The sequence below is a fragment of the Heliconius melpomene genome, chromosome 21 (genome assembly GCF_056956725.1).
Source record: "Heliconius melpomene rosina isolate 202511_hmr_F chromosome 21, ASM5695672v1, whole genome shotgun sequence".
NCBI lineage: Eukaryota > Metazoa > Arthropoda > Insecta > Lepidoptera > Nymphalidae > Heliconius > Heliconius melpomene.
Genome location: NC_140409.1, coordinates 5278742 through 5297795, shown reverse-complemented (window position 1 = coordinate 5297795; position 19054 = coordinate 5278742). Strand labels below are relative to the sequence as shown.

Here is a 19054-nt window from a genome sequence, read left to right as displayed (position 1 = left end):
ATTTAAAAATAATATTGACGTTAAAGTACTGTCACTCACTTCGATGATCGTCATAGCACGCAGTATTAGAAAAACAATGCCTAAGAGTTAAAAATGTTAATATATAAGAATAATATAACTTGAATCGTTAATTCCATTATCTTGTTATAAAGGCAAATTGTGAGGAACAGTAAGCATAAGCCTTACACTTAGTGTAGGTATATTACTTAAAAGATGATACAGTATACTTAATATGTAATATTGATTTGTTGTTAAGTTTCGCAAGATGCGTTTCAAAGAAGTACTTATAGAAAATTTGATATTTGATGTCATATTAAATACATCGTTGAATTGACTTGTTACATTAATTATTACGATGGTTTCATTTAACGCTAGTTACTGTTGCAAGTAGTTCTTCGAAAATAGTATTTATATTGTAATTTTTACATGATTTTAGCCCATATGATATTACTAATTTTAGTAGGAAATATAAATTGATCTCTAAAACAGTTTAGATTTTTCAATAGAAACACCTGCATCACTTATCTACTTATTCGTAAGCAGCTACCATCTCGTAACTAGACCAAAGATCGGTTTTTATTAAAATAGACAATTTATATACCAAATACATAATTTGTATATATAATATATTAATTATATTATTTCGTTATATCAATAAGTTACATTACATGAATAAGTTGTATTCCACGGATTTCTACAAGACTCCGTACGCTCTTCCATCTATTCTGTTTGTGTTATATACTCCAAGTATAAAACTGTTAAATATTTTTTTTAGTACTATTATAGTATAACATTATGTATGTACAAATAACTGCTGAGATGACTATTGTGACAGCTGACTCCCGGTGATGCATACGGTTACCTTTGTTACCTACTGTTATACTAAATATTGTTACTTACCTTGTCTATGTAACATTAGATAAAATATCATGACGAGCTTAGAATTGTTGCTAATTTCATTAGTGAAGAGAAGCTTCATGATATATAGGTTCATATTTTACTTTTTATTGTTTGGTTTTCTTTTTGTTATTTAGGCGCATCACACGCTGTAGGGATGTCGAATGTATTATTTGAGATGTGGTGTGTGTATTAGGGCTGAAGATGCCACAAGTTTCAAATTATACGTACAAACGTATTTGTAGATTGGTTAACTAATAAAGATAACAACAATACATTATTTTTTTATTTTTATTTATCACCTGGATTACAGAATTTCACTAATACTTATTAATTTGGTGCGGCGTGGTGTGATTCTGATGGTATACGCATTGGTAATAGCTTCGAAGCATTTCCAGGATGGCGTGGCGATGGCATTTCCAGGATGTTATCACTAAATACTGATCTGTTTTCCCTGAGATATTTACACTAATGGCTAATGGACAAGAAAATCAAAAAATATCATAATTTCATAATTTACAGGAAGTTTCCAGAAACTGTAGGTAATATATGTTAAAATAGTGGATCCTTCGAAAATGCATTCTTTAATAATGTTACAAGATTGTGACGTTACGCTAGTTATTAGTTCTAGAAGTAATTTTAAAAGAATCGATAAAGCATAGAGAAACATATTTAGTACTAAATATCAGGTAATTTGAGATCGTTTTTTACAGTACGGAGGTCTGTCGTGGCGCAGAAGCACAAAGTATGACTGTAAACGCGACTGGTTGTGGGTTCCCCACTCAAAGAAATAAATATATTTATTTCAATTAACATTTTCGTTTATTCACTCTGGTTTCGAAGAAAAGCGCAGCGTTGAGTTCCGCCACTCAATACGGAATGCCTAATGAATTCTGCATTCGGACTTAACACAAAAGTTCCCTCGCCTACCCTGGTGTGAGCGTGAAGCTAATATTTACAGTATGATCGACGAGTCGTAGTTGTTGGGGTGTATTTGATTATCCAAAACTGAGAGTATTTGGTATTCACTCTCCATTACAGTAGGTGTAAAGGACCACCACCACCACCTGTTTTCTGAATATTTTGAAAACAATTTCATCATAAATTATAAGCTATTTATTTAGAAGCACTTTTTTAAAACTGTTCAACCACCACAAGAGGTGATATTTTATAAGTTTCCCAAAATAATATTTTTCTTTCCAATAACACTTTAAAAATGTCACAAATATTGTATTTGCTCTGTCAAAGTAAGGTATCCTGTTCACTTCTTCCTTAAATCTTTTAGTACATTTTCATTTATAACAATCTGTAAATAAAAAAAATAACATAAAATTCCCGCAACTCTTCTAAAAAAATGTTCTGTTTAGAAATTATTAAAGTTTATTTCATTTCCACTTACTGGTTGCAAGTTTTATAAATATAAATTCTCAGCAGCAACAAACTGGCTAAATATTTGTGAAGCAAGTTTTACCCTTATAAGGTGTTTTACATTTACATGTAAATATTTTGTATTTTCAATCAGAGCAAAGACAAGGTTGGCATTGTTCATCTAAATTATAAAATACAATTTTATTGCTTAAATACATATTTTTGAATTTAATTTAATTTAATTCATTTTCAAGTCCCTGGAAATTGGTTCCCAACATTTTTATTTCTATATTTATTATGAAACGTTGAATAAATATTGCTATTTATTAAATATAAATATGTCTTATTTAAGTATGCATAACATAATAAAATACCTCTTCTCTTGGTACCTCTAAACCAATGTGCTTATATTTCCCACAGAAGGTAGAAACAAAATAACTTTTATAATTTACTAGTCCTCATTTAAAATTTGTGTGAATAGAATTCTACAACTTGAAGCTCCTCCTCCTCTTCAGCTGCATTATAATTGTCTGTTTATCAATCTGTGAAAACATAGATAAGACAATATTGATCACCAATTACAAATAAAGTTTCAGATAGTCATCTAACAATTAATGATATCTTACAGACGGGATGAACATACAAAATAACTGTTTCTTACATTTTCAAGAATAATTTTCTCATTAATGACCGATAATTGTAGATCAACAATTTTTAAATTACAAATAAGTATGTAAAAATGAAATGCATGTGTCAAATGTGTACCTATTAGATATGGCTATTCGAGACCTGTGAAACCAAAAATTATAGCTTGTCTGGCAGATAAGGCTGTCCGGCACTTTAACAGCCACAGGGCCAGTTTCCTCACTGTGAAACTCACCCTGAGTGTAGTAAGAAAAGAAGAATGCCGTACAATATAGTTACCAATTCCAAAAAAAAAGAAACTTTACCTGGTGTTCACTATTTTCTTGATTTACAAGTAAATAGGGTGGCCCAATTATATCTGGCAGAGCATATTATATGCTTAGTTTTGCCTTCCATCTTCATTAAAAGATGACATACTTAAATGTCTCCCGAAACTAATGTAAGTAAGTAGGGATTGTAATGACTCCAAATAAGTCCTAGGCCAACAACATTTGACCCAAGCCTGTACCTGAAAACAAAATAAATTTAGGTAATGAACTTCAAAATATAGAACTGTTACATATAGGTTATTTTGCAAAAACATTATTAATTCTCTTCTGAAATTACTTTTATTGACCCTAAGAGTCATGTGAACTGAATGCATGCATGTTTTTAGTATTTACTGCTCTCTAATATTCACACTTTACGTTATTGATTTTTAATTAAATGTGGAAGATCTGTGTGTGATCTGTTGACAGCTACAAAATTTCAAACCAAATACTGGCTACCAAATAAATAACGTAATTATAACGCTTGAAGGTACTCGCAATAAAGTAATTTTACGTAATATTTATACACTTACTTGGTAATATTTAGCTTTTCTGTCTTAGGAAATCTGTGAAACAAGACATGTTTTACTTCTTCAAAGATACTTTACAAATTCATGATATCACTAAACTTAAAGTATGTCTTGTAGTTGACAAAAAACGCTAAAAATATCATTTCGTAATACACACTAGAATTAGAAAAATACCAAGTCAGCAAAACAGCTAAATTACGACAATAACAATGAACCGCTATGTTAGTTGTCGTAAATAGCAGTGTTGCCATTGGCAGAAAGTTATAAGTTAAAGTTATATTTGAATATAACAAAATTATTCGAAAAAGTAAACCTTGAATATTTTATGTGGGAAACGATATTAATATTATATTCGTCCATTTTATTGCTCTTTTTTTGTCTAATATTCCTCAACGGATAAATTTAATTCGTTACAATTAAGAAAAGCATGCATTGTTCATTCCGCTTTTAGCAACAAAGTAAGACGTGTTCGACGTACACGTATAGTGTTGATAGCGTTGAAGCATTGTTTGTGTTTAATAAAGAATATATTTACCACTCATATAAGTACAAAATTGAATCGTTGTAATTTAATTGTTTACTATGTCGAGAAGTCTTGGTACAAGTATATACTTCTATATAAATGATACATATAATGGTAATTGAGGGTCAAAAGTAACGTAAAATGTTGCAAGGGTAAGAATCTGCCAATGAACCTTAAAATTACCAGTTGCCAGTACTACGAATTATAATTAATTTTATTCGAATTTTTGGTGTCTCATTAAGCACCAAACATGCGGACATCCAAACGTTAGCTATGTGTGCAAGTAAAACTTTTAGTATTGGAGTTAATCGGCCATGATTACATGGAATAACAAGATCGTTGTTTTTGACAAATAGACAAATATAACAAAATATACAAAAAAGTAACATGTGGAAAATTAAATTAATATTATAAAAGTCGTAACTCTGATATTAATTTGAATTTCAGCTTAACATATCCGATACTCGATCTTGAAATAAGCAGTCTAAAGATACATAAAAACAGACGAACAACGAAATAATATAAGTATAAAGTTTTTTTTGTACGTAACTCAAAAAAAATTACAATGTGAACGTCGAAAGCCTCGAAATTGAAAATGTTGATAAAATTAATTTATTTTAATAAAATTTACAATATTTTGGTTAGATATTTGCATTTTAACTTTTGTTGGCAACACTGCTTACCGTTACAAATTCAAAATCTCTCTTCTTCTTCGGTGTTCCTGTCGTCTTACGTGTATTCATTAGGCGCGGAGCTGAACTTAAATTAACTGAAATAGTGCTCTTGTGTTGTTTATAAAAAACATTTAAGTAATCCAGCTACGTAATAAATAATTATCATCATATCATATTGACTTTAGACTATTGAAATACTACTACTATTGAAAACTATTGAAAAAGTTTTCGCATCCTGTGGAAATACAACGGAACGGAAAAAGAACATTGAGGTAATTAATTATATTATTTATTTATCACGCTGCATTCTCTCCCTTTTTTTGAAGTCGGTCAAAAATGAGAATATCTTCTTTTTGAAGTTGATTCAAAAAGAAATGCAACGATGAGGACGTTTACAATAAAGTTAGGCTTACCCACATTTGAAGTTATAATACAAGATCGGATTCTATTTTATTTTTATAAGATGTTTCTTTAATTTAGTTTTAAAATCAAAAAAATTCTATGTTTTTATATCTTGAGGTAATTTATGGTAATTTGTGCTCCTTCATAAATAATAGATTTTTTACCATAATTGGTTCTTGTTTTTGGTAGGTAAGTATAAATTATTTGCACTATTAAGTGATCTATTTCCTATTTGTTCGCTTGTAAATTGTTTTGTACAATTTACGAATAAGAATACATGAGGCCGTCGTGGCGCACCGGCACAAGGGTGCGACTGTATCGCGACGGTTGTGGGTTCGATTCCCACTCGAGGAAGTGAAATATTTATTTACGTTTATATTTCCATTTCTTCGCTCTGGTGTCGATGCAAAGAGCGGCGTGAGTTCTGCCACTCACGCAATGTCGTTATCACCATCACTTTTGCTGACTATATAATAATATATAATAGGTAGGTGTCACCTTTCCTATCCTTATAATAATATCCCTTAGCTCTAATAAATTTAACATCATCGGCAAATATATACGGAGTTGAGTTCTGAAAACACTCTATAATATCGTTTATGAAAATATTGAAAAGAGTAGGACCCAAATGGGAACCTTGAGGTACTCCTGATAAGCATATTTGAGTGTTTGATTTATATCCGTTTAATACAACATAAAAAGAACGATGTTTTAAGTATGATGAAAACCACTTTATTAATGGACCCATAAAACCATAGGCCAGTTTTTTTTAATAAAATATCATGCGGCACACGATTGAATGCCTTGCTCAAATCAGTATAAATTGCATCTATTTGTAATCGTTTATTAATTAATAATAATCTATATATATAAAAGGACTTGTCCTCACTGACTGAGGTAAGACGTACGCACAGCCATAACCGCTGTGCGTAGAAGCGTTAAATTTGGGCAGATGTTTACTTTCGTAATCTGAACATCCACTAAGAAGGGATTTTGAAAAATTTTAACCCTAAAGGGGCGAAATAGGGGTTGAAAGTTTGTATGGAAAAAAAAATATATCGGCACCGGATTTTTATAAAATTTGAAATTCAGACTCTTAAAAGTATTTAATTGAATACATGTTTCATAGTTTTCTAGAATTCACCCTTAAGGGTGCAGATAAGGGGTTGAAAGTTAGTATGGAAAAATCTTGAAATCGCCACCGATTATTATAAAATTTTTAATTTAGACTCTTAAAAATATTTAATTGAACATGTGTTTCATGGTTTTCTAGAATTCACCCCTAAGGGTGCAGATAAGGGGTTGAAAGTTAGTATGGAAAAATCTTGAAATCGCCACCGATTTTTATTAAATTTGAAATTTAGACTCTCAAAAATATTTCATTGAACACATGTTTCGTGGTTTATTAGAATTCACCCCTAATTACGCAAGCGAAGCTGCGCGCGTCCGCTAGTTAAAAATAATTTTAGAAGCGACTCTCCATATTTCAACTAGATAAGTTACATTTGAATGAACTAATGAGTAATATATTGTATAGCACAGACTACGAGGCAGACAACGATAGTTACCACGCAACGAACCAAGTAGGGAGGATAATTTAGATTTAATATTTTCTATATGTTAACTTTCACCGAACCATCCTTGAAGTGTACCTATCCTTTCAAATAAAAAAAGTCATTGGAATCGGTTGGTGTGATATTTAGTCATTCGACCATTTGTTATTTACAACTTATGTGATTTTCTCATAGATACTATTCACCAAATTATCCTTGAACTGTATCTTTTCAAATAAATAAGAATCATCGAAATTGGTTGGCGTGACATTGAGTTATTCGTCCATTTGTCGCGCACATAGGTACCGAATGCAAATTTAAGACTTATGTGATTAAGCTAATGCTACAATATCCAACAACCTTATTATAATTTCTAATTACTAAGACTGTTTGTTTTACTTGGCACCGACTTGAAAATTATAAACGCGATTTACTTGTATATAATTATAATCTAGTACTAATTTAATTACGTAAAATCTGCTAAGTTACAATTTTTAAAGTTTCAATTCAATCAAATATATGAGGTTATGAGTTAATAGATGAAATTTAAGAGAAAAACTTTATTTTCTCCTTTCTAGAGCGTTTAAATAAAAGCTTTTTCTAAAAAAGATTTTTTGCTTTTAATTTACTTATTTAGAAGATTAAATGTCGTGACTTGACTGAAAGGCTACGATTGTAGGTTCTAATTATTTTTGAAGTTTATTAATATGTGTTTTAATTATCATTATTCTCTTAGTGCTTATAATCTTGTGGTGTGTGGTAAGTGCTTGTAATAGTTTATTTGAAGAAAGAATATTTTGAATTTGAATAAACACATAAATATGAAGTGAGAGCCAAGTAATGCGTCGTTCCCGAATTCACCGACATAAGATCTATTGAGATGCAGAGTTTTTTTGCAAATTAATCGATAGAATTACACAAAAAATACATAAAGGTTTACGTAATTACGCAAAAAATCTTGAAAGTATATTGCTATTTATATTTAATTATTTATTTATGTCTTTCAAATATAGCTGAAATAGCATTTATTGCTTTAGCTTTAGCTTAATTAAAATTTTATTTTTTTAAATAATTCATTTCAGAAAATTAATGAAACAAGTTCAGAATCAAGTGAACCATTTGATTTTCCCATTACGAACATCGACATGGAAGAATCTGTAAAAAAGTCTAGCATAACTACTTTGGGTGGCGAAAAATCAATTAAGCATCGAGAAACTCGACGTAGCAAAACACTAACTAAAATCAACAATATTCAAAATAACCAAATTGAAACTGAAAATGATAGTAATTTCAAAATTAAAACTATTATTACTAGAGCTAAGGCAAAAAAGAATCATTTGAAATCGAATCAAACTAAGTTAGAAGAAGCGGAAAATGTTAATAAGGACACTTCCAAACCTAAAACTATTATGACTAGGGCAAAAACAAAAAAGCATAATTTCAAATCTAGCCCAATTTTAGAAGACCAGTGTATGAGAGGTACTGTAGCAGAAGTGCTAAACACTTCTCTAGTGAACGAAAAATCAATTAAGCATCGAAAAACTCAACGTAACAAAACACTAAATAAAGTGAACAATAAGACTGAAAATATTAATAAGGACACTTCCAAACCTAAAACTATTATGACTAGGGCAAAAACAAAAAAGCATAATTTCAAATCTAGCCCAATTTTAGAAGACCAGTGTATGAGAGGTACTGTAGCAGAAGTGCTAAACACTTCTCTAGTGATCGAAGAACCACAGGATAATATAACTGAAGTAGAACCAGTTATAAAGGAACTGGAAATGGAAACTATCATTGATGAAGTAAAAAAAAATATAAAAAAAGATCGATCGCTAAAGAAAATAATTAAAAAGAAAAATGATAACGTTGAAAAACATAGCGATCAGGATTCAGAAAGCCCTTTACCAGTTCTGATCGTGGAAAAGGCACAAGTACATAGAGAGGTGGACGATTCAGTTAAATCTGTTTTACATACAACGCAAAATTTAACAAATAATAGAAGCCCTCCTAAATTGAATATTATCGATTACTTTAACAAAATCAATCTACAAACTAATAATAAACAAAACAAAAGTGCGATAACTAAAAAAAATAATAAATCTAAAGCGAAAAAAGATAAGACACAAACATTATCAAATGATTCAAGATATATTAATAAAAATAAATCGAAAACTAAAGCCTGCTCTGGCTCTAAAAGCATCTCTAAAAGAACATTATCCACAATTTCAGAAGAGACGAAACGACGAGAGAGAGAGTATACTTCGGATGGAACAATACCTACTACAGGACAGTCACCTATCACAGCGCGGGGTGACCTTGAAGGCGCACCCCCTAACACAGAACAATTAAACCAACCAATAACACCTAGAAATCTAGATGTAGAATATCTAAATCCATCTACGCAGGATTTTTTCGAAAAGCTACAACTAACACTAAATGCACTATATATTGAAGATATTGGTTCTGTAATCAGTTCTAATATACAAGATTGGCTTAGGCGAAACGATCGCGAAAAACCCACGGGTGAGATTAGTTTTGTTTTTTTTGCATAAAACACTGTTTTTATAGTATTTGCCTTATTAAATCCATTGGTCTGAGTTCAATTCCGGAAGATATATATACAATAGTACAATAGTGGAAGAGGCAGCGCTTCTTTTATTGAAACTGCATATAGGGTAATATATTTCAAACCCACACCTAAGAAATTAATCAAGGTACCTCAACAGTTTGGACGTAGGATTTTTTTTTCATTTCACGATTTTTATCCATACCTGTATTTCGTGTGACGCACACATACGTGTGCGACGTTTCCGATTTGACAGGTAAGTGTGTGCGTGCCTATGTTATACTTTACAAATGGCGTTTTATTTTAAAATGATAATTTTATTATTTATTTTGTTTGAAAAAATAACATTTTTATTTTTGGGAATTATTTTTTTTCCAAATTATATTAGGCTTTTATAGAGTAGTTAAAACTGTGGTTTCATTTAAAGTGGTGCTGTTTTTTTCGAAATTTCGATTTATTACTATTATTCGAAAATTACTCGTAGAAAATCAGTCGGTAGTCTATCTAGGTAGTTTCAATCTAGATGAAATGCTAAAAGTGACTATTATATTTATTTTCAGAAGGATGAATATCAAATTATAGAAAATACATGAATACAAAATCCCGATACATTTAAAGTAAATTCATTTGCTCAATCTTCAGAGATAAACTTATACATATACCGTCACGGACTTTTTAAAACAATATTTTTGTAAAACATTGTTTTTGTGTGTCATGAGGTTGAGACGGCGCTTAAATTAGCGGTTTGGCCCTGATTGCGTAACAGACAGAGTTACTTTCGAATTTGTAATATAAATATGGATTAACACTGTGTGTGTAACACTGATTTGGCTCATTAGGAAACCTAAAGTTTGTCAACATCTATTGTAAAATGATAATCGCAGCGGCACATTGTCTCACTGGAAACGTAACGGTTGTGGGTTCAATTCCCGCTCGACGAGTGAGATTGGCAAAGAGTGTTACACTCCGTTCCCCACATTAGACAATTTAATGTATGTGTGCCAAAACAACGAAAAAATATTTATTATGTTTTTTTAATATTTTGCTATTACCTTTATAGATTTGAAAAACACTACGAACAATTAATAAAAAATTTTGAACAAAATGCTGAAGAGCTGCTGCTTGACGAATGCCAATAGAAGAAGGCAATGCTGACGCTACTGGAAGACGATTTACAAATTGTATCGAAACTAACTGAAAATAAAAAATAAAAGTTTGTAATTATTAAAATGTTTCATCGTTTTAGAAAATTTAATTTTTTTTATGGTTCCTAAAAGTTGAATTAGAATTTGAATAAATATTATTTTCATATTTTTTGTTTTATTGAGGCTAGTAGTGGCGCAGGGGCACAGTATGATTGTAAAATTGATTTGTACGCAAATGTAATATAGATTTTAAATTTAAATCAGACAGTTCAAGAGACATCATTAAGACATTTATGTACTTAGATATCAAAAAACGTCAGACCTATGGGGTATTTCTGTCAAATTAATTAATTATATAATAGATGCTGTTGCTCCTCACTTCACATTTAATAATTGTATTGAGTATGGTGTGTTTCCTGACCTAATGAAATTTAGTAAAGTCATACCTATATTTAAAAGGGGTAGTATATCTGATCCCAATAATTTTCGACCTATTTCTGTACTACCCTCTCTTAGTAAGATTTTCGGAAAACTATCCTAAATAAAATTTTAGTGTATTTTAGCACACATAATCTTATGCACGACAAACAGTATGGTCGTTCAACTACAGATGCTGATAGCTCTTATAAAGAACATATGTGAGGCTTGGGAGGGATCACAGGATGCTCTTGACATGTTCTTTGATTTGTCCAAAGCCTTTGATTGCCTACAGCACTCAACATTGGCCGTGAAGCTAAGTGTAGCTTCACGGCCAATGTTGAGTGCCGTGCCTTCTCTTATGCCGTAGTAGTGACTACGGCATAAGAGAAAGTGCACTCAATCTTCTGACCTCTTATTTAGCTGACAGAGTTCAGATCGTTGTGCATGGCAAAAAATCTTCTGGTTCAGTAATCAGCATGGGGGTCCCACGAGGGTCTTCTAGAGCTAGAGCAAAAGAAATAGTATCGCTATTTGCAGTGTGCGCCATCTATATAAAAAGATAACCGGGTAACACCAAAGGAGCTTCAGGTGTGTTGCCGGCCTTAGAGGTGGAGATAGACGCGCAGGTAGGCCATACCATAGCTGCGTAACATGTGGACGGAAGTTCCTACGAAACCACACAGTAGTGGAGTGTCACGTCACAATTAAGTAGCCAAGATGACTTGCTCTTTAATATGGTCCTGTGGAATTAAAGATGCCTTACTATAGGCACAATCCCACGTCAGTTGTGCTTTGTTCAGCTGTGCTTTGCTCTACTAGGACCAGTCTATTCTTTCCGATTACCTGAATATACCTGATATTCTCTTCAAGGAATGAAACAAAGTGACATGGAAGTGAAAGTAGGTGACTTGAATGTGAATTGGTAGATGATGCAGTGCTCATAGCAGGCATTAGTTATCACTCTGGAAGAAGTATGTGAAACTAATGGTCTAAGCCTGAATACGAATAAGACAAAGGTTCTGGTATTTGAAAGAATTGAAGAAAATACGGAATACAAGATCAGTGTAAATGGTATGACATTAGAACAAGTGAATGAACTGGTATATTTGGGAAGTATGTTAAGAGATGGCGGATACGAGATGATGACAGTCTCGCAAAGGCCATAAAGAAAAATTATCTTAATATTTGGACTTAGCTCATGAGAATACTGGAATGTGGGATGTCAATGCGACTATCATTGTGCCGATAGAGGTTTTAATTAACGGTTTAATAGCGAAAAGCCTCGACCAACATCTTAAAAGGCTATCGCTTAGCTGTCAGATCAAGAACCGGATGCAGAAGACAATTTTACTTGAAACCGCGTGTAGTGTGAGGAGGTTCCTCTCTCTGGACCAGCGATGGCTTTTACCCTTGCCTCGTCGTCGTATGTATATATCGTAATTTTTATGATAATTTATACTTAAAAATGCTAAATTAATTTCTCTTATATAATAAAGGTATTCCTGAACTAATAGAAATACAAATAATAGAAAATGATTAAAATATATAAAACATTGTATATTATAATCATTTTCTATTATTTGTATTAGTAGTCAATACTGGTAATCAGAATAAGAATAAGAATTTTGGTTATAAAGAAAATGCCAAGGATAATTGTATTATCAATTTTAGCTGTATGACGTAGAATTAATGGTCATTGGCTAGTAATATCTGCCATATAATTTAAGAAAAAAATGGTTTAACGTTTCTTATTTATTAACTTACCAAGCGTATTAATACGTCATTAACACGCTTGGCAAGTCTCGGCAAGAGACTCTATTAACACCAGCGTCTGAGCGTCAGCGTCAAAGCTTGCGATAACTTATTGCCGATTCAGACCAGTGTCGGTTTTTGAACACAGATCAAAGGAAATATGCGGCTAGCGGCAGCTAGCCTGCGATGTATTCACACGTTGACGTTTGTGAAAAACTTGTGGACGCTTCTCGAACTTCCACGACGTGAGTTCAGTTCAGTTCTTAGTTTATAGCGTTTCGAGCGTGCCAGTTGAGCATTAATCACTTCGCCAATGTCACGTTATATGGAGAACACAAGAAGGAGATTGTACGGTATACGATGTGAGTAAACGATGTATAAAATATAAATACAGTACCGTATCGAAATTATCATACACTTTCACATCTCGTAAAGCAAATACGTTATCTATATCGTATTTATTTTGGTACTTTGTATATTTTTGACTTATCTGTGGTTCTAGATTACTTTGAGGTGTCAATTTTTGTCTATGATTTGGTGACAATTTACACGTAGCGGTGTTATATTTGAGGAAAATTTTAATTTTTAAAGAAAACAACACAATGAGTTCATTTCGTCGAGATAAAAAAGAAGAAGAAGATGGAGGAGCAAACATATTTCAAAATCTTGATAAGACAACTTTGCTGCAGGAAGCTCGCTATTTTAATTCTACTCCGGTAAATCCAAGAAAATGCATTCATATATTGACCAAAGTTTTATATTTACTCAATCAAGGAGAAAAACTCAAGAAGCTACTGATATGTTCTTTGCAACAACTAAATTATTTCAATCTAAAGATGTTGTACTGCGTCGATTGGTGTATTTATGTATTAAAGAACTAAGTTCTATGGCGCAAGATGTAATTATCGTTACATCTTCACTGACCAAGGATATGACAGGAAAAGAAGATTTGTACAGAGCAGCAGCTATTCGTGCCTTATGCAGCATAACCGATAGTAGTATGCTACAAGCTATAGAACGCTATATGAAACAAGCTATTGTGGATAAAAATCCTGCTGTTAGTTCAGCTGCCCTTGTTTCTGCTCTCCACTTGTCTGCTTCTGTTCCTGACTTGGTGAGGAGATGGGTTAATGATGCACAGGTAAATATAATCATCCCATTTAAAAATTTATTCAGTTCAGTTCTTAATTTATGATGGTTCAGGCGTGCCAGTTGAGCACTAATCACTTCGCCAATGTCACATTGTATGGAGAACACACAATAAAAAAGTATTATTTTTTTTGTTTTGTTTTCTGCTTGTCATAATATAAATATCAGTGATGTAACTTAATACAAGTTTCTATTATATATCATATATTGTTATTTTTAACTGTAATTTGACTGTGACTCTCACTTAAACAAATATTTTTAAATCTGCAAATATTGTTTGTTTTTTCTTGCCATTTTCTTATATATATTTTTTTAATTTTTAAAATCTTTTAAATCATTCTCTTGTAATATAGTGACTAAAAATACTTACTTAAATATTTCAAAACCATGATGAGTGTCACAAAATATATTACTATATTGTAAACGAATTGCAAAACATATACTATTATATGGGCAAAATTAAAGTATTGTTATAAAATATATAATTAAAAGATTTTTCTATTACTTCCATAGCAATAAAAAATCTAAATACTACTAAAATGTGTATATTAAATGTCACTATCAGTATAATGTAATTCTGCTTATTAAATAAATAGTTGTATCAAGCAAAGCAGCAGGTGGTTCACCAGTATTTTATATAACAACTTTACTTTCATTAACCCATTCACTACCAAGGACAAGTATACTCGTCTTTGGCAGGGTGTCACGCATTGCCAGGAAGAGTGTACTTGTCCTGCTTATAACATGCAGGCTTTTGAAATAGCAAATTTTTTGTGGCCACAAACATAAATATAAATATGTAAAAAACCATTCTCCCTTCCCATGCCATTGCCAACGACTAGTACACTTGTGTTTGGTTTTCGTTCTAAATGATTATGTATGATAATATATGTGCTCTTACCATGAAATAACAGTGTTTTGGCAAACAATAACACTCAAAATATAAAATGGCAATAGGAATGACTTCATATAATTTAGGCATGGCAGCGAATGGTTTAAGCTGAAATTTCAAATTTAGCAACATCTCACTTTTCTACATTCATAGTAGAATGATTATTATAATTTTTAAGCTTCATTCTGTATCCCACATGTTGCGCATGTTGTTGTTTGAATAGGCAGGGGGAATCCAGTGTTAATACAGTCCTTCCCTGAAGCACTGCAAAATTTACAATATATTGCATGTTAAGTGTGGAGTTCAATGCCATGCTTTGGCTTGTTAACAGAGTAAGGAAATGCAAATAATTCTAATGATTATTCTATGAAATTGATGATTATGTTTAAATTATTTTCATTCTACTATGGGGTAAGACATATCAGTTATTAACATTGTATTATATGACTTATAACTCACACCTTGTAACATACTTAAGCTTTTGTTTAGATTCTATCAAATAATATGTAACATAGTATTATAACAGTTGCACTTTTTATTATTTTATTTTATATAAAAACTAATGGTTATTATACACTTATTTAAAAATTGTAATATAAAAAAAATGTATTGAGGCCGTTGTGACGCCTCATAAGTTTAGAGTGCTCTAACTGTTGATGCAGTGGTTGTAGGTTTGATTCCCTCTTGGGGGAATGAAATTTTTTCACTTTGCTACTTTGGTAACAATGACTTGATGATTTAATACAACTTATATGCTATGTAAAAAAATATATTTCCGTGTAAATTTATTGCTTATAAATTTACACGGAAATATATTATCTTGAAAATATTGACTTTAATTTTGTTTTAATAGTTATAATTTTTCTTTTAGTCATTTATAGATCATAGTTTAATAAACTATTTATCTCTGCAAATAATAGAATTATAAACTAAATATTGTTACAATAAGGTATACGATAGTATTTAAATAATGGATTTTAGTTTATATAACATAATATGATATAACTTAAAAACAATGAAAGAAGTATAATGGGGTAGATTAAAAAGAGCAGTAGCTTGTAAATATATTGATATATTTTTTTTATTTTCAGGAAGCTATCATGTCTGACAATGTGATGGTATCTTATCATGCTTTGGCTGTAGTTGCCGGAGCCCGACGCAATGATCGCCTGTCGACAGTGAAGCTTGTTACAAAATTGGCCCGTTCTCCATTGCGATCACCATATGCACTCTGCCTTTTAGTACGTCATGCTGCAAAACTCGCAGAGGAAGACCAAAGCGATGCTTCAGAGCCATACTTAGAGTTCATAGAGTCATGTCTTCGTCACAAATCAGAAATCGTTGTGTATGAAGCAGCACACGCCATCGTCAATTTAAGAAAATCCGCACGTGACTTGGCACAAGCAGTTAGCGTGCTGCAAATATTCTGTGGATCATCTAAAGCTACCTTAAGGTTAGCTGGGGCACGTACTCTGGCCAAACTTACAGCAAAACATCCCAATGCCGTAGCCGCTTGTGCAGTAGATTTAGAAAATTTAATATCAGATCCGAATCGCTCCGTAGCAACCCTGGCCGTGACAACTCTTCTTGCAACTGGAGCTGAGAGCTCCATTGATCGACTAATGAAACAAATATCAAGTTTTATGTCAGAGATTTCAGATGAATTTAAAATCGTAGTTGTACGCGTATAAGAGTACTTTTGGCTCGTTGTCAATTAGATGATGATGATGAAGTTCGCGACCGGGCAATATTTTATCGTGCCATATTAGACACAAACGATCGAGAGTTGATTGATGAATATATCATCAATGTACCAATACCAAATCCTGTTTTGTTAGAAAAAGCTCTTCAGGATCATATTAATTTAAAAATTGATGAACCGTTCAATATTATGAGTGTACCAACTGCAGAAGAACACCAAGAACCCGAAGAAGTGCCAGCCCAAGTCGAAGTGCGCAACCAGCCAATTGTTTCTCGTGAAGAAATGTATTCGGATCAACTAAAAGTTATTCCATCTATTGAAAAACTTGGTCCCATATTCAAGACGTGTGAAGCTATTGATTTAACAGAACCAGAAACTGAATATCGTGTTCGCTGCGTTAAACATATATTCTCAAAATATTTAGTGTTGCAGTTTGAATGCTTAAACACATTTAGTGATCAGCTTTTAGAGAAGGTGCACATCCGCCTTGATATTGCTCCTGATTACAAAGTTCTTGGAGAAGTTGGATGTAAGGAATTACCATATGATAAGCAAGGAAGCGTTTTCTGCATTTTAGAGTTCCCTGAGAATCCAATAGAGACGTTGGGCAATTTCGGGGCAACGTTAGAGTTTGTGGTACGAGATTGCGACCCCACCACAGGATTACCGGATTCCGGAGAAAGCTACGCTGATACGTACCCACTGGAAGAAGTTGAGATCGGATGTGCTGAACAATTTAGAACTCGCGCCGCCAACGACGAATGGGAAGCCACTTGGGAAAGAGCCGCCTCAGCCGTAGAAGTATGTGACAGTTAAATCTGTTTTACATACAACGCAAAATTTAACAAATAATAGAAGCCCTCCTAAATTGAATATTATCGATTACTTTAACAAAATCAATCTACAAACTAATAAAAACAAAAAACAAAAGTGCGATAACTAAAAAAAATAATAAATCTAAAGCGAAAAAAGATAAGACACAAACATTATCAAATGATTCAAGATATATTAATAAAAATAAATCGAAGACTAAAGCCTGCTCTGGCTCTAAAAGAATCTCTAAAAGAACATTATCCACAATTTCAAAAGAGACGAAACGACGAGAGAGAGAGTATACTTCGGATGGAACAATACCTACTACAGGACAGTCACCTATCACAGCGCGGGGTGACCTTGAAGGCGCACCCCCTAACACAGAACAATTAAACCAACCAATAACACCTAGAAATCTAGATGTAGAATATCTAAATCCATCTACGCAGGATTTTTTCGAAAAGCTACAACTAACACTAAATGCACAATGTACAAAGAAAATTAATACAAAAATAAATAATAATTCACCGGAGACACTAATAACAATAGAATCATCATCGGATGAAGATAGAAAATGGCTGCCAACTCGAAAAGTGGATAGCAGAAGTAATATTGAAAATATTGGTTCTGTAATCAGTTCTAATATACAAGATTGGCATAGGCGAAACGATCGCGAAAAACCCACGGGTGAGATTAGTTTTGTTTTTTTTTTGCATAAAACACTGTTTTTATAGTATTTGCCTTATTAAATCCATTGGTCTGAGTTCAATTCCGGAAGATATATATACAGGGTGGAAGAGGCAGCGCTTCTTTTATTGAAACTGCATATAGGGTAATATATTTCAAACCCACACCTAAGAAATTAATCAAGGTACCTCAACAGTTTGGACGTAGGATTTTTTTTTCATTTCACGATTTTTATCCATACCTGTATTTCGTGTGACACACACATACGTGTGCGACGTTTCCGATTTGACAGGTAAGTGTGTGCGTGCCTATGTTATACTTTACAAATGGCGTTTTATTTTAAAATGATAATTTTATTATTTATTTTGTTTGAAAAAATAACATTTTTATTTTTGGGAATTATTTTTTTCCCAAATTATATTAGGCTTTTATAGAGTAGTTAAAACTGTGGTTTCATTTAAAGTGGTGCTAACAATTCCACCCTGTATATACGGTGTTTTTGCCAGCACAACTTTAAATGAAACCACAGCTTTAACTATTCTATAAAAGCCTAATAGGTACAATTAATAAAAATCGCAATAATGAAAAAAAAAAAAAAAATAAAATTATCGTTGAAAAAGAAATTGCCATTTGTAAGGACGACGCACACGCTTCATTGCGAAATCGAGTCATAGGTATTGGCGATAAAGTTCAAAGTTGTTTAACCTTTAGTAATATTTTTGTAGTAGTTAGTGTTTACGTTATTGGTATATGTACCGTAATTGCGTCACACGAAATAAAGGTAAAGGAATGGATAAGAATCATGAAATGTATAAAATTGTCATTTTAAATTGTATAAAATAGTTGAAGCATCTTGATTAACTTTTTTAGGTATGGGTTTGAAATATTTTACCCGATATGCTGTTTCTATAAATGGTTCGCTGATACTCAGCTCTCCTTTTACGAGAACACCTTTTTTCCTGTTTCATTTTTGGGAGATTTTTTAAAAATTGTATTAGGCTTTTATAGAGTAGTTAAAACTGTGG

General features: G+C 32.2%; 1 protein-coding gene, 1 long non-coding RNA gene and 1 pseudogene across 7 annotated transcripts; 2 read left to right on the top strand and 1 right to left on the bottom strand.

Moving 5' to 3' along the window:
* Positions 1 to 656: 656 nt before the first annotated feature.
* LOC146526980 (uncharacterized) lies at positions 657 to 3977 on the bottom strand. Of its 3 annotated transcripts, none has more exons than XR_014879288.1 (6): positions 3752 to 3977; positions 3216 to 3418; positions 2640 to 2807; positions 2297 to 2446; positions 872 to 2203; positions 657 to 839 (listed from the first exon to the last, which is right to left on the bottom strand). It is a non-coding gene; the product is annotated as an uncharacterized LOC146526980 (long non-coding RNA). The 3 variants fall into 3 exon arrangements; XR_014879290.1 differs by lacking the exon at positions 3752 to 3977 and adding an exon at positions 3517 to 3670; XR_014879289.1 differs by lacking the exon at positions 2297 to 2446 and having other exon boundaries at positions 658 to 839; positions 3752 to 3975.
* Positions 3978 to 5036: 1059 nt separating this feature from the next.
* Positions 5037 to 10780, top strand: LOC146526979 (uncharacterized). 3 transcript variants are annotated; one of them, XM_085205767.1, is made up of 3 exons: positions 5054 to 5217; positions 7983 to 9426; positions 10530 to 10780. In XM_085205767.1, exons 2-3 carry the CDS (start codon positions 8046 to 8048, stop codon positions 10553 to 10555), a joined length of 1407 nt encoding a protein of 468 aa, XP_085061893.1. In that variant the 5' UTR covers positions 5054 to 5217; positions 7983 to 8045; the 3' UTR covers positions 10556 to 10780. The 3 variants fall into 3 exon arrangements, 1 of the variants encoding a protein (XP_085061893.1); XR_014879243.1 differs by lacking the exon at positions 7983 to 9426 and having other exon boundaries at positions 5037 to 5217; XR_014879244.1 differs by lacking the exons at positions 5054 to 5217; positions 7983 to 9426 and adding an exon at positions 9517 to 10086.
* A 2213-nt stretch (positions 10781 to 12993) lies between these two features.
* Positions 12994 to 17485, top strand: LOC146526978 (coatomer subunit gamma pseudogene; annotated as a pseudogene). The gene is made up of 3 exons (XR_014879285.1): positions 12994 to 13927; positions 15919 to 16516; positions 16597 to 17485. The product of XR_014879285.1 is annotated as a coatomer subunit gamma pseudogene (transcript).
* Positions 17486 to 19054: the final 1569 nt, after the last annotated feature.

Excerpts from the sequence above, each read along its gene's own strand:
- LOC146526979 (XM_085205767.1), top strand. The coding sequence starts at position 8,046 with ATGGAAGAATCTGTAAAAAAGTCTAGCATAACTACTTTGGGTGGCGAA. Across the intron at positions 9,427-10,529 it reads CGATCGCGAAAAACCCACGG|ATTTGAAAAACACTACGAAC; the intron begins GTGAGATTAGTT and ends TTACCTTTATAG.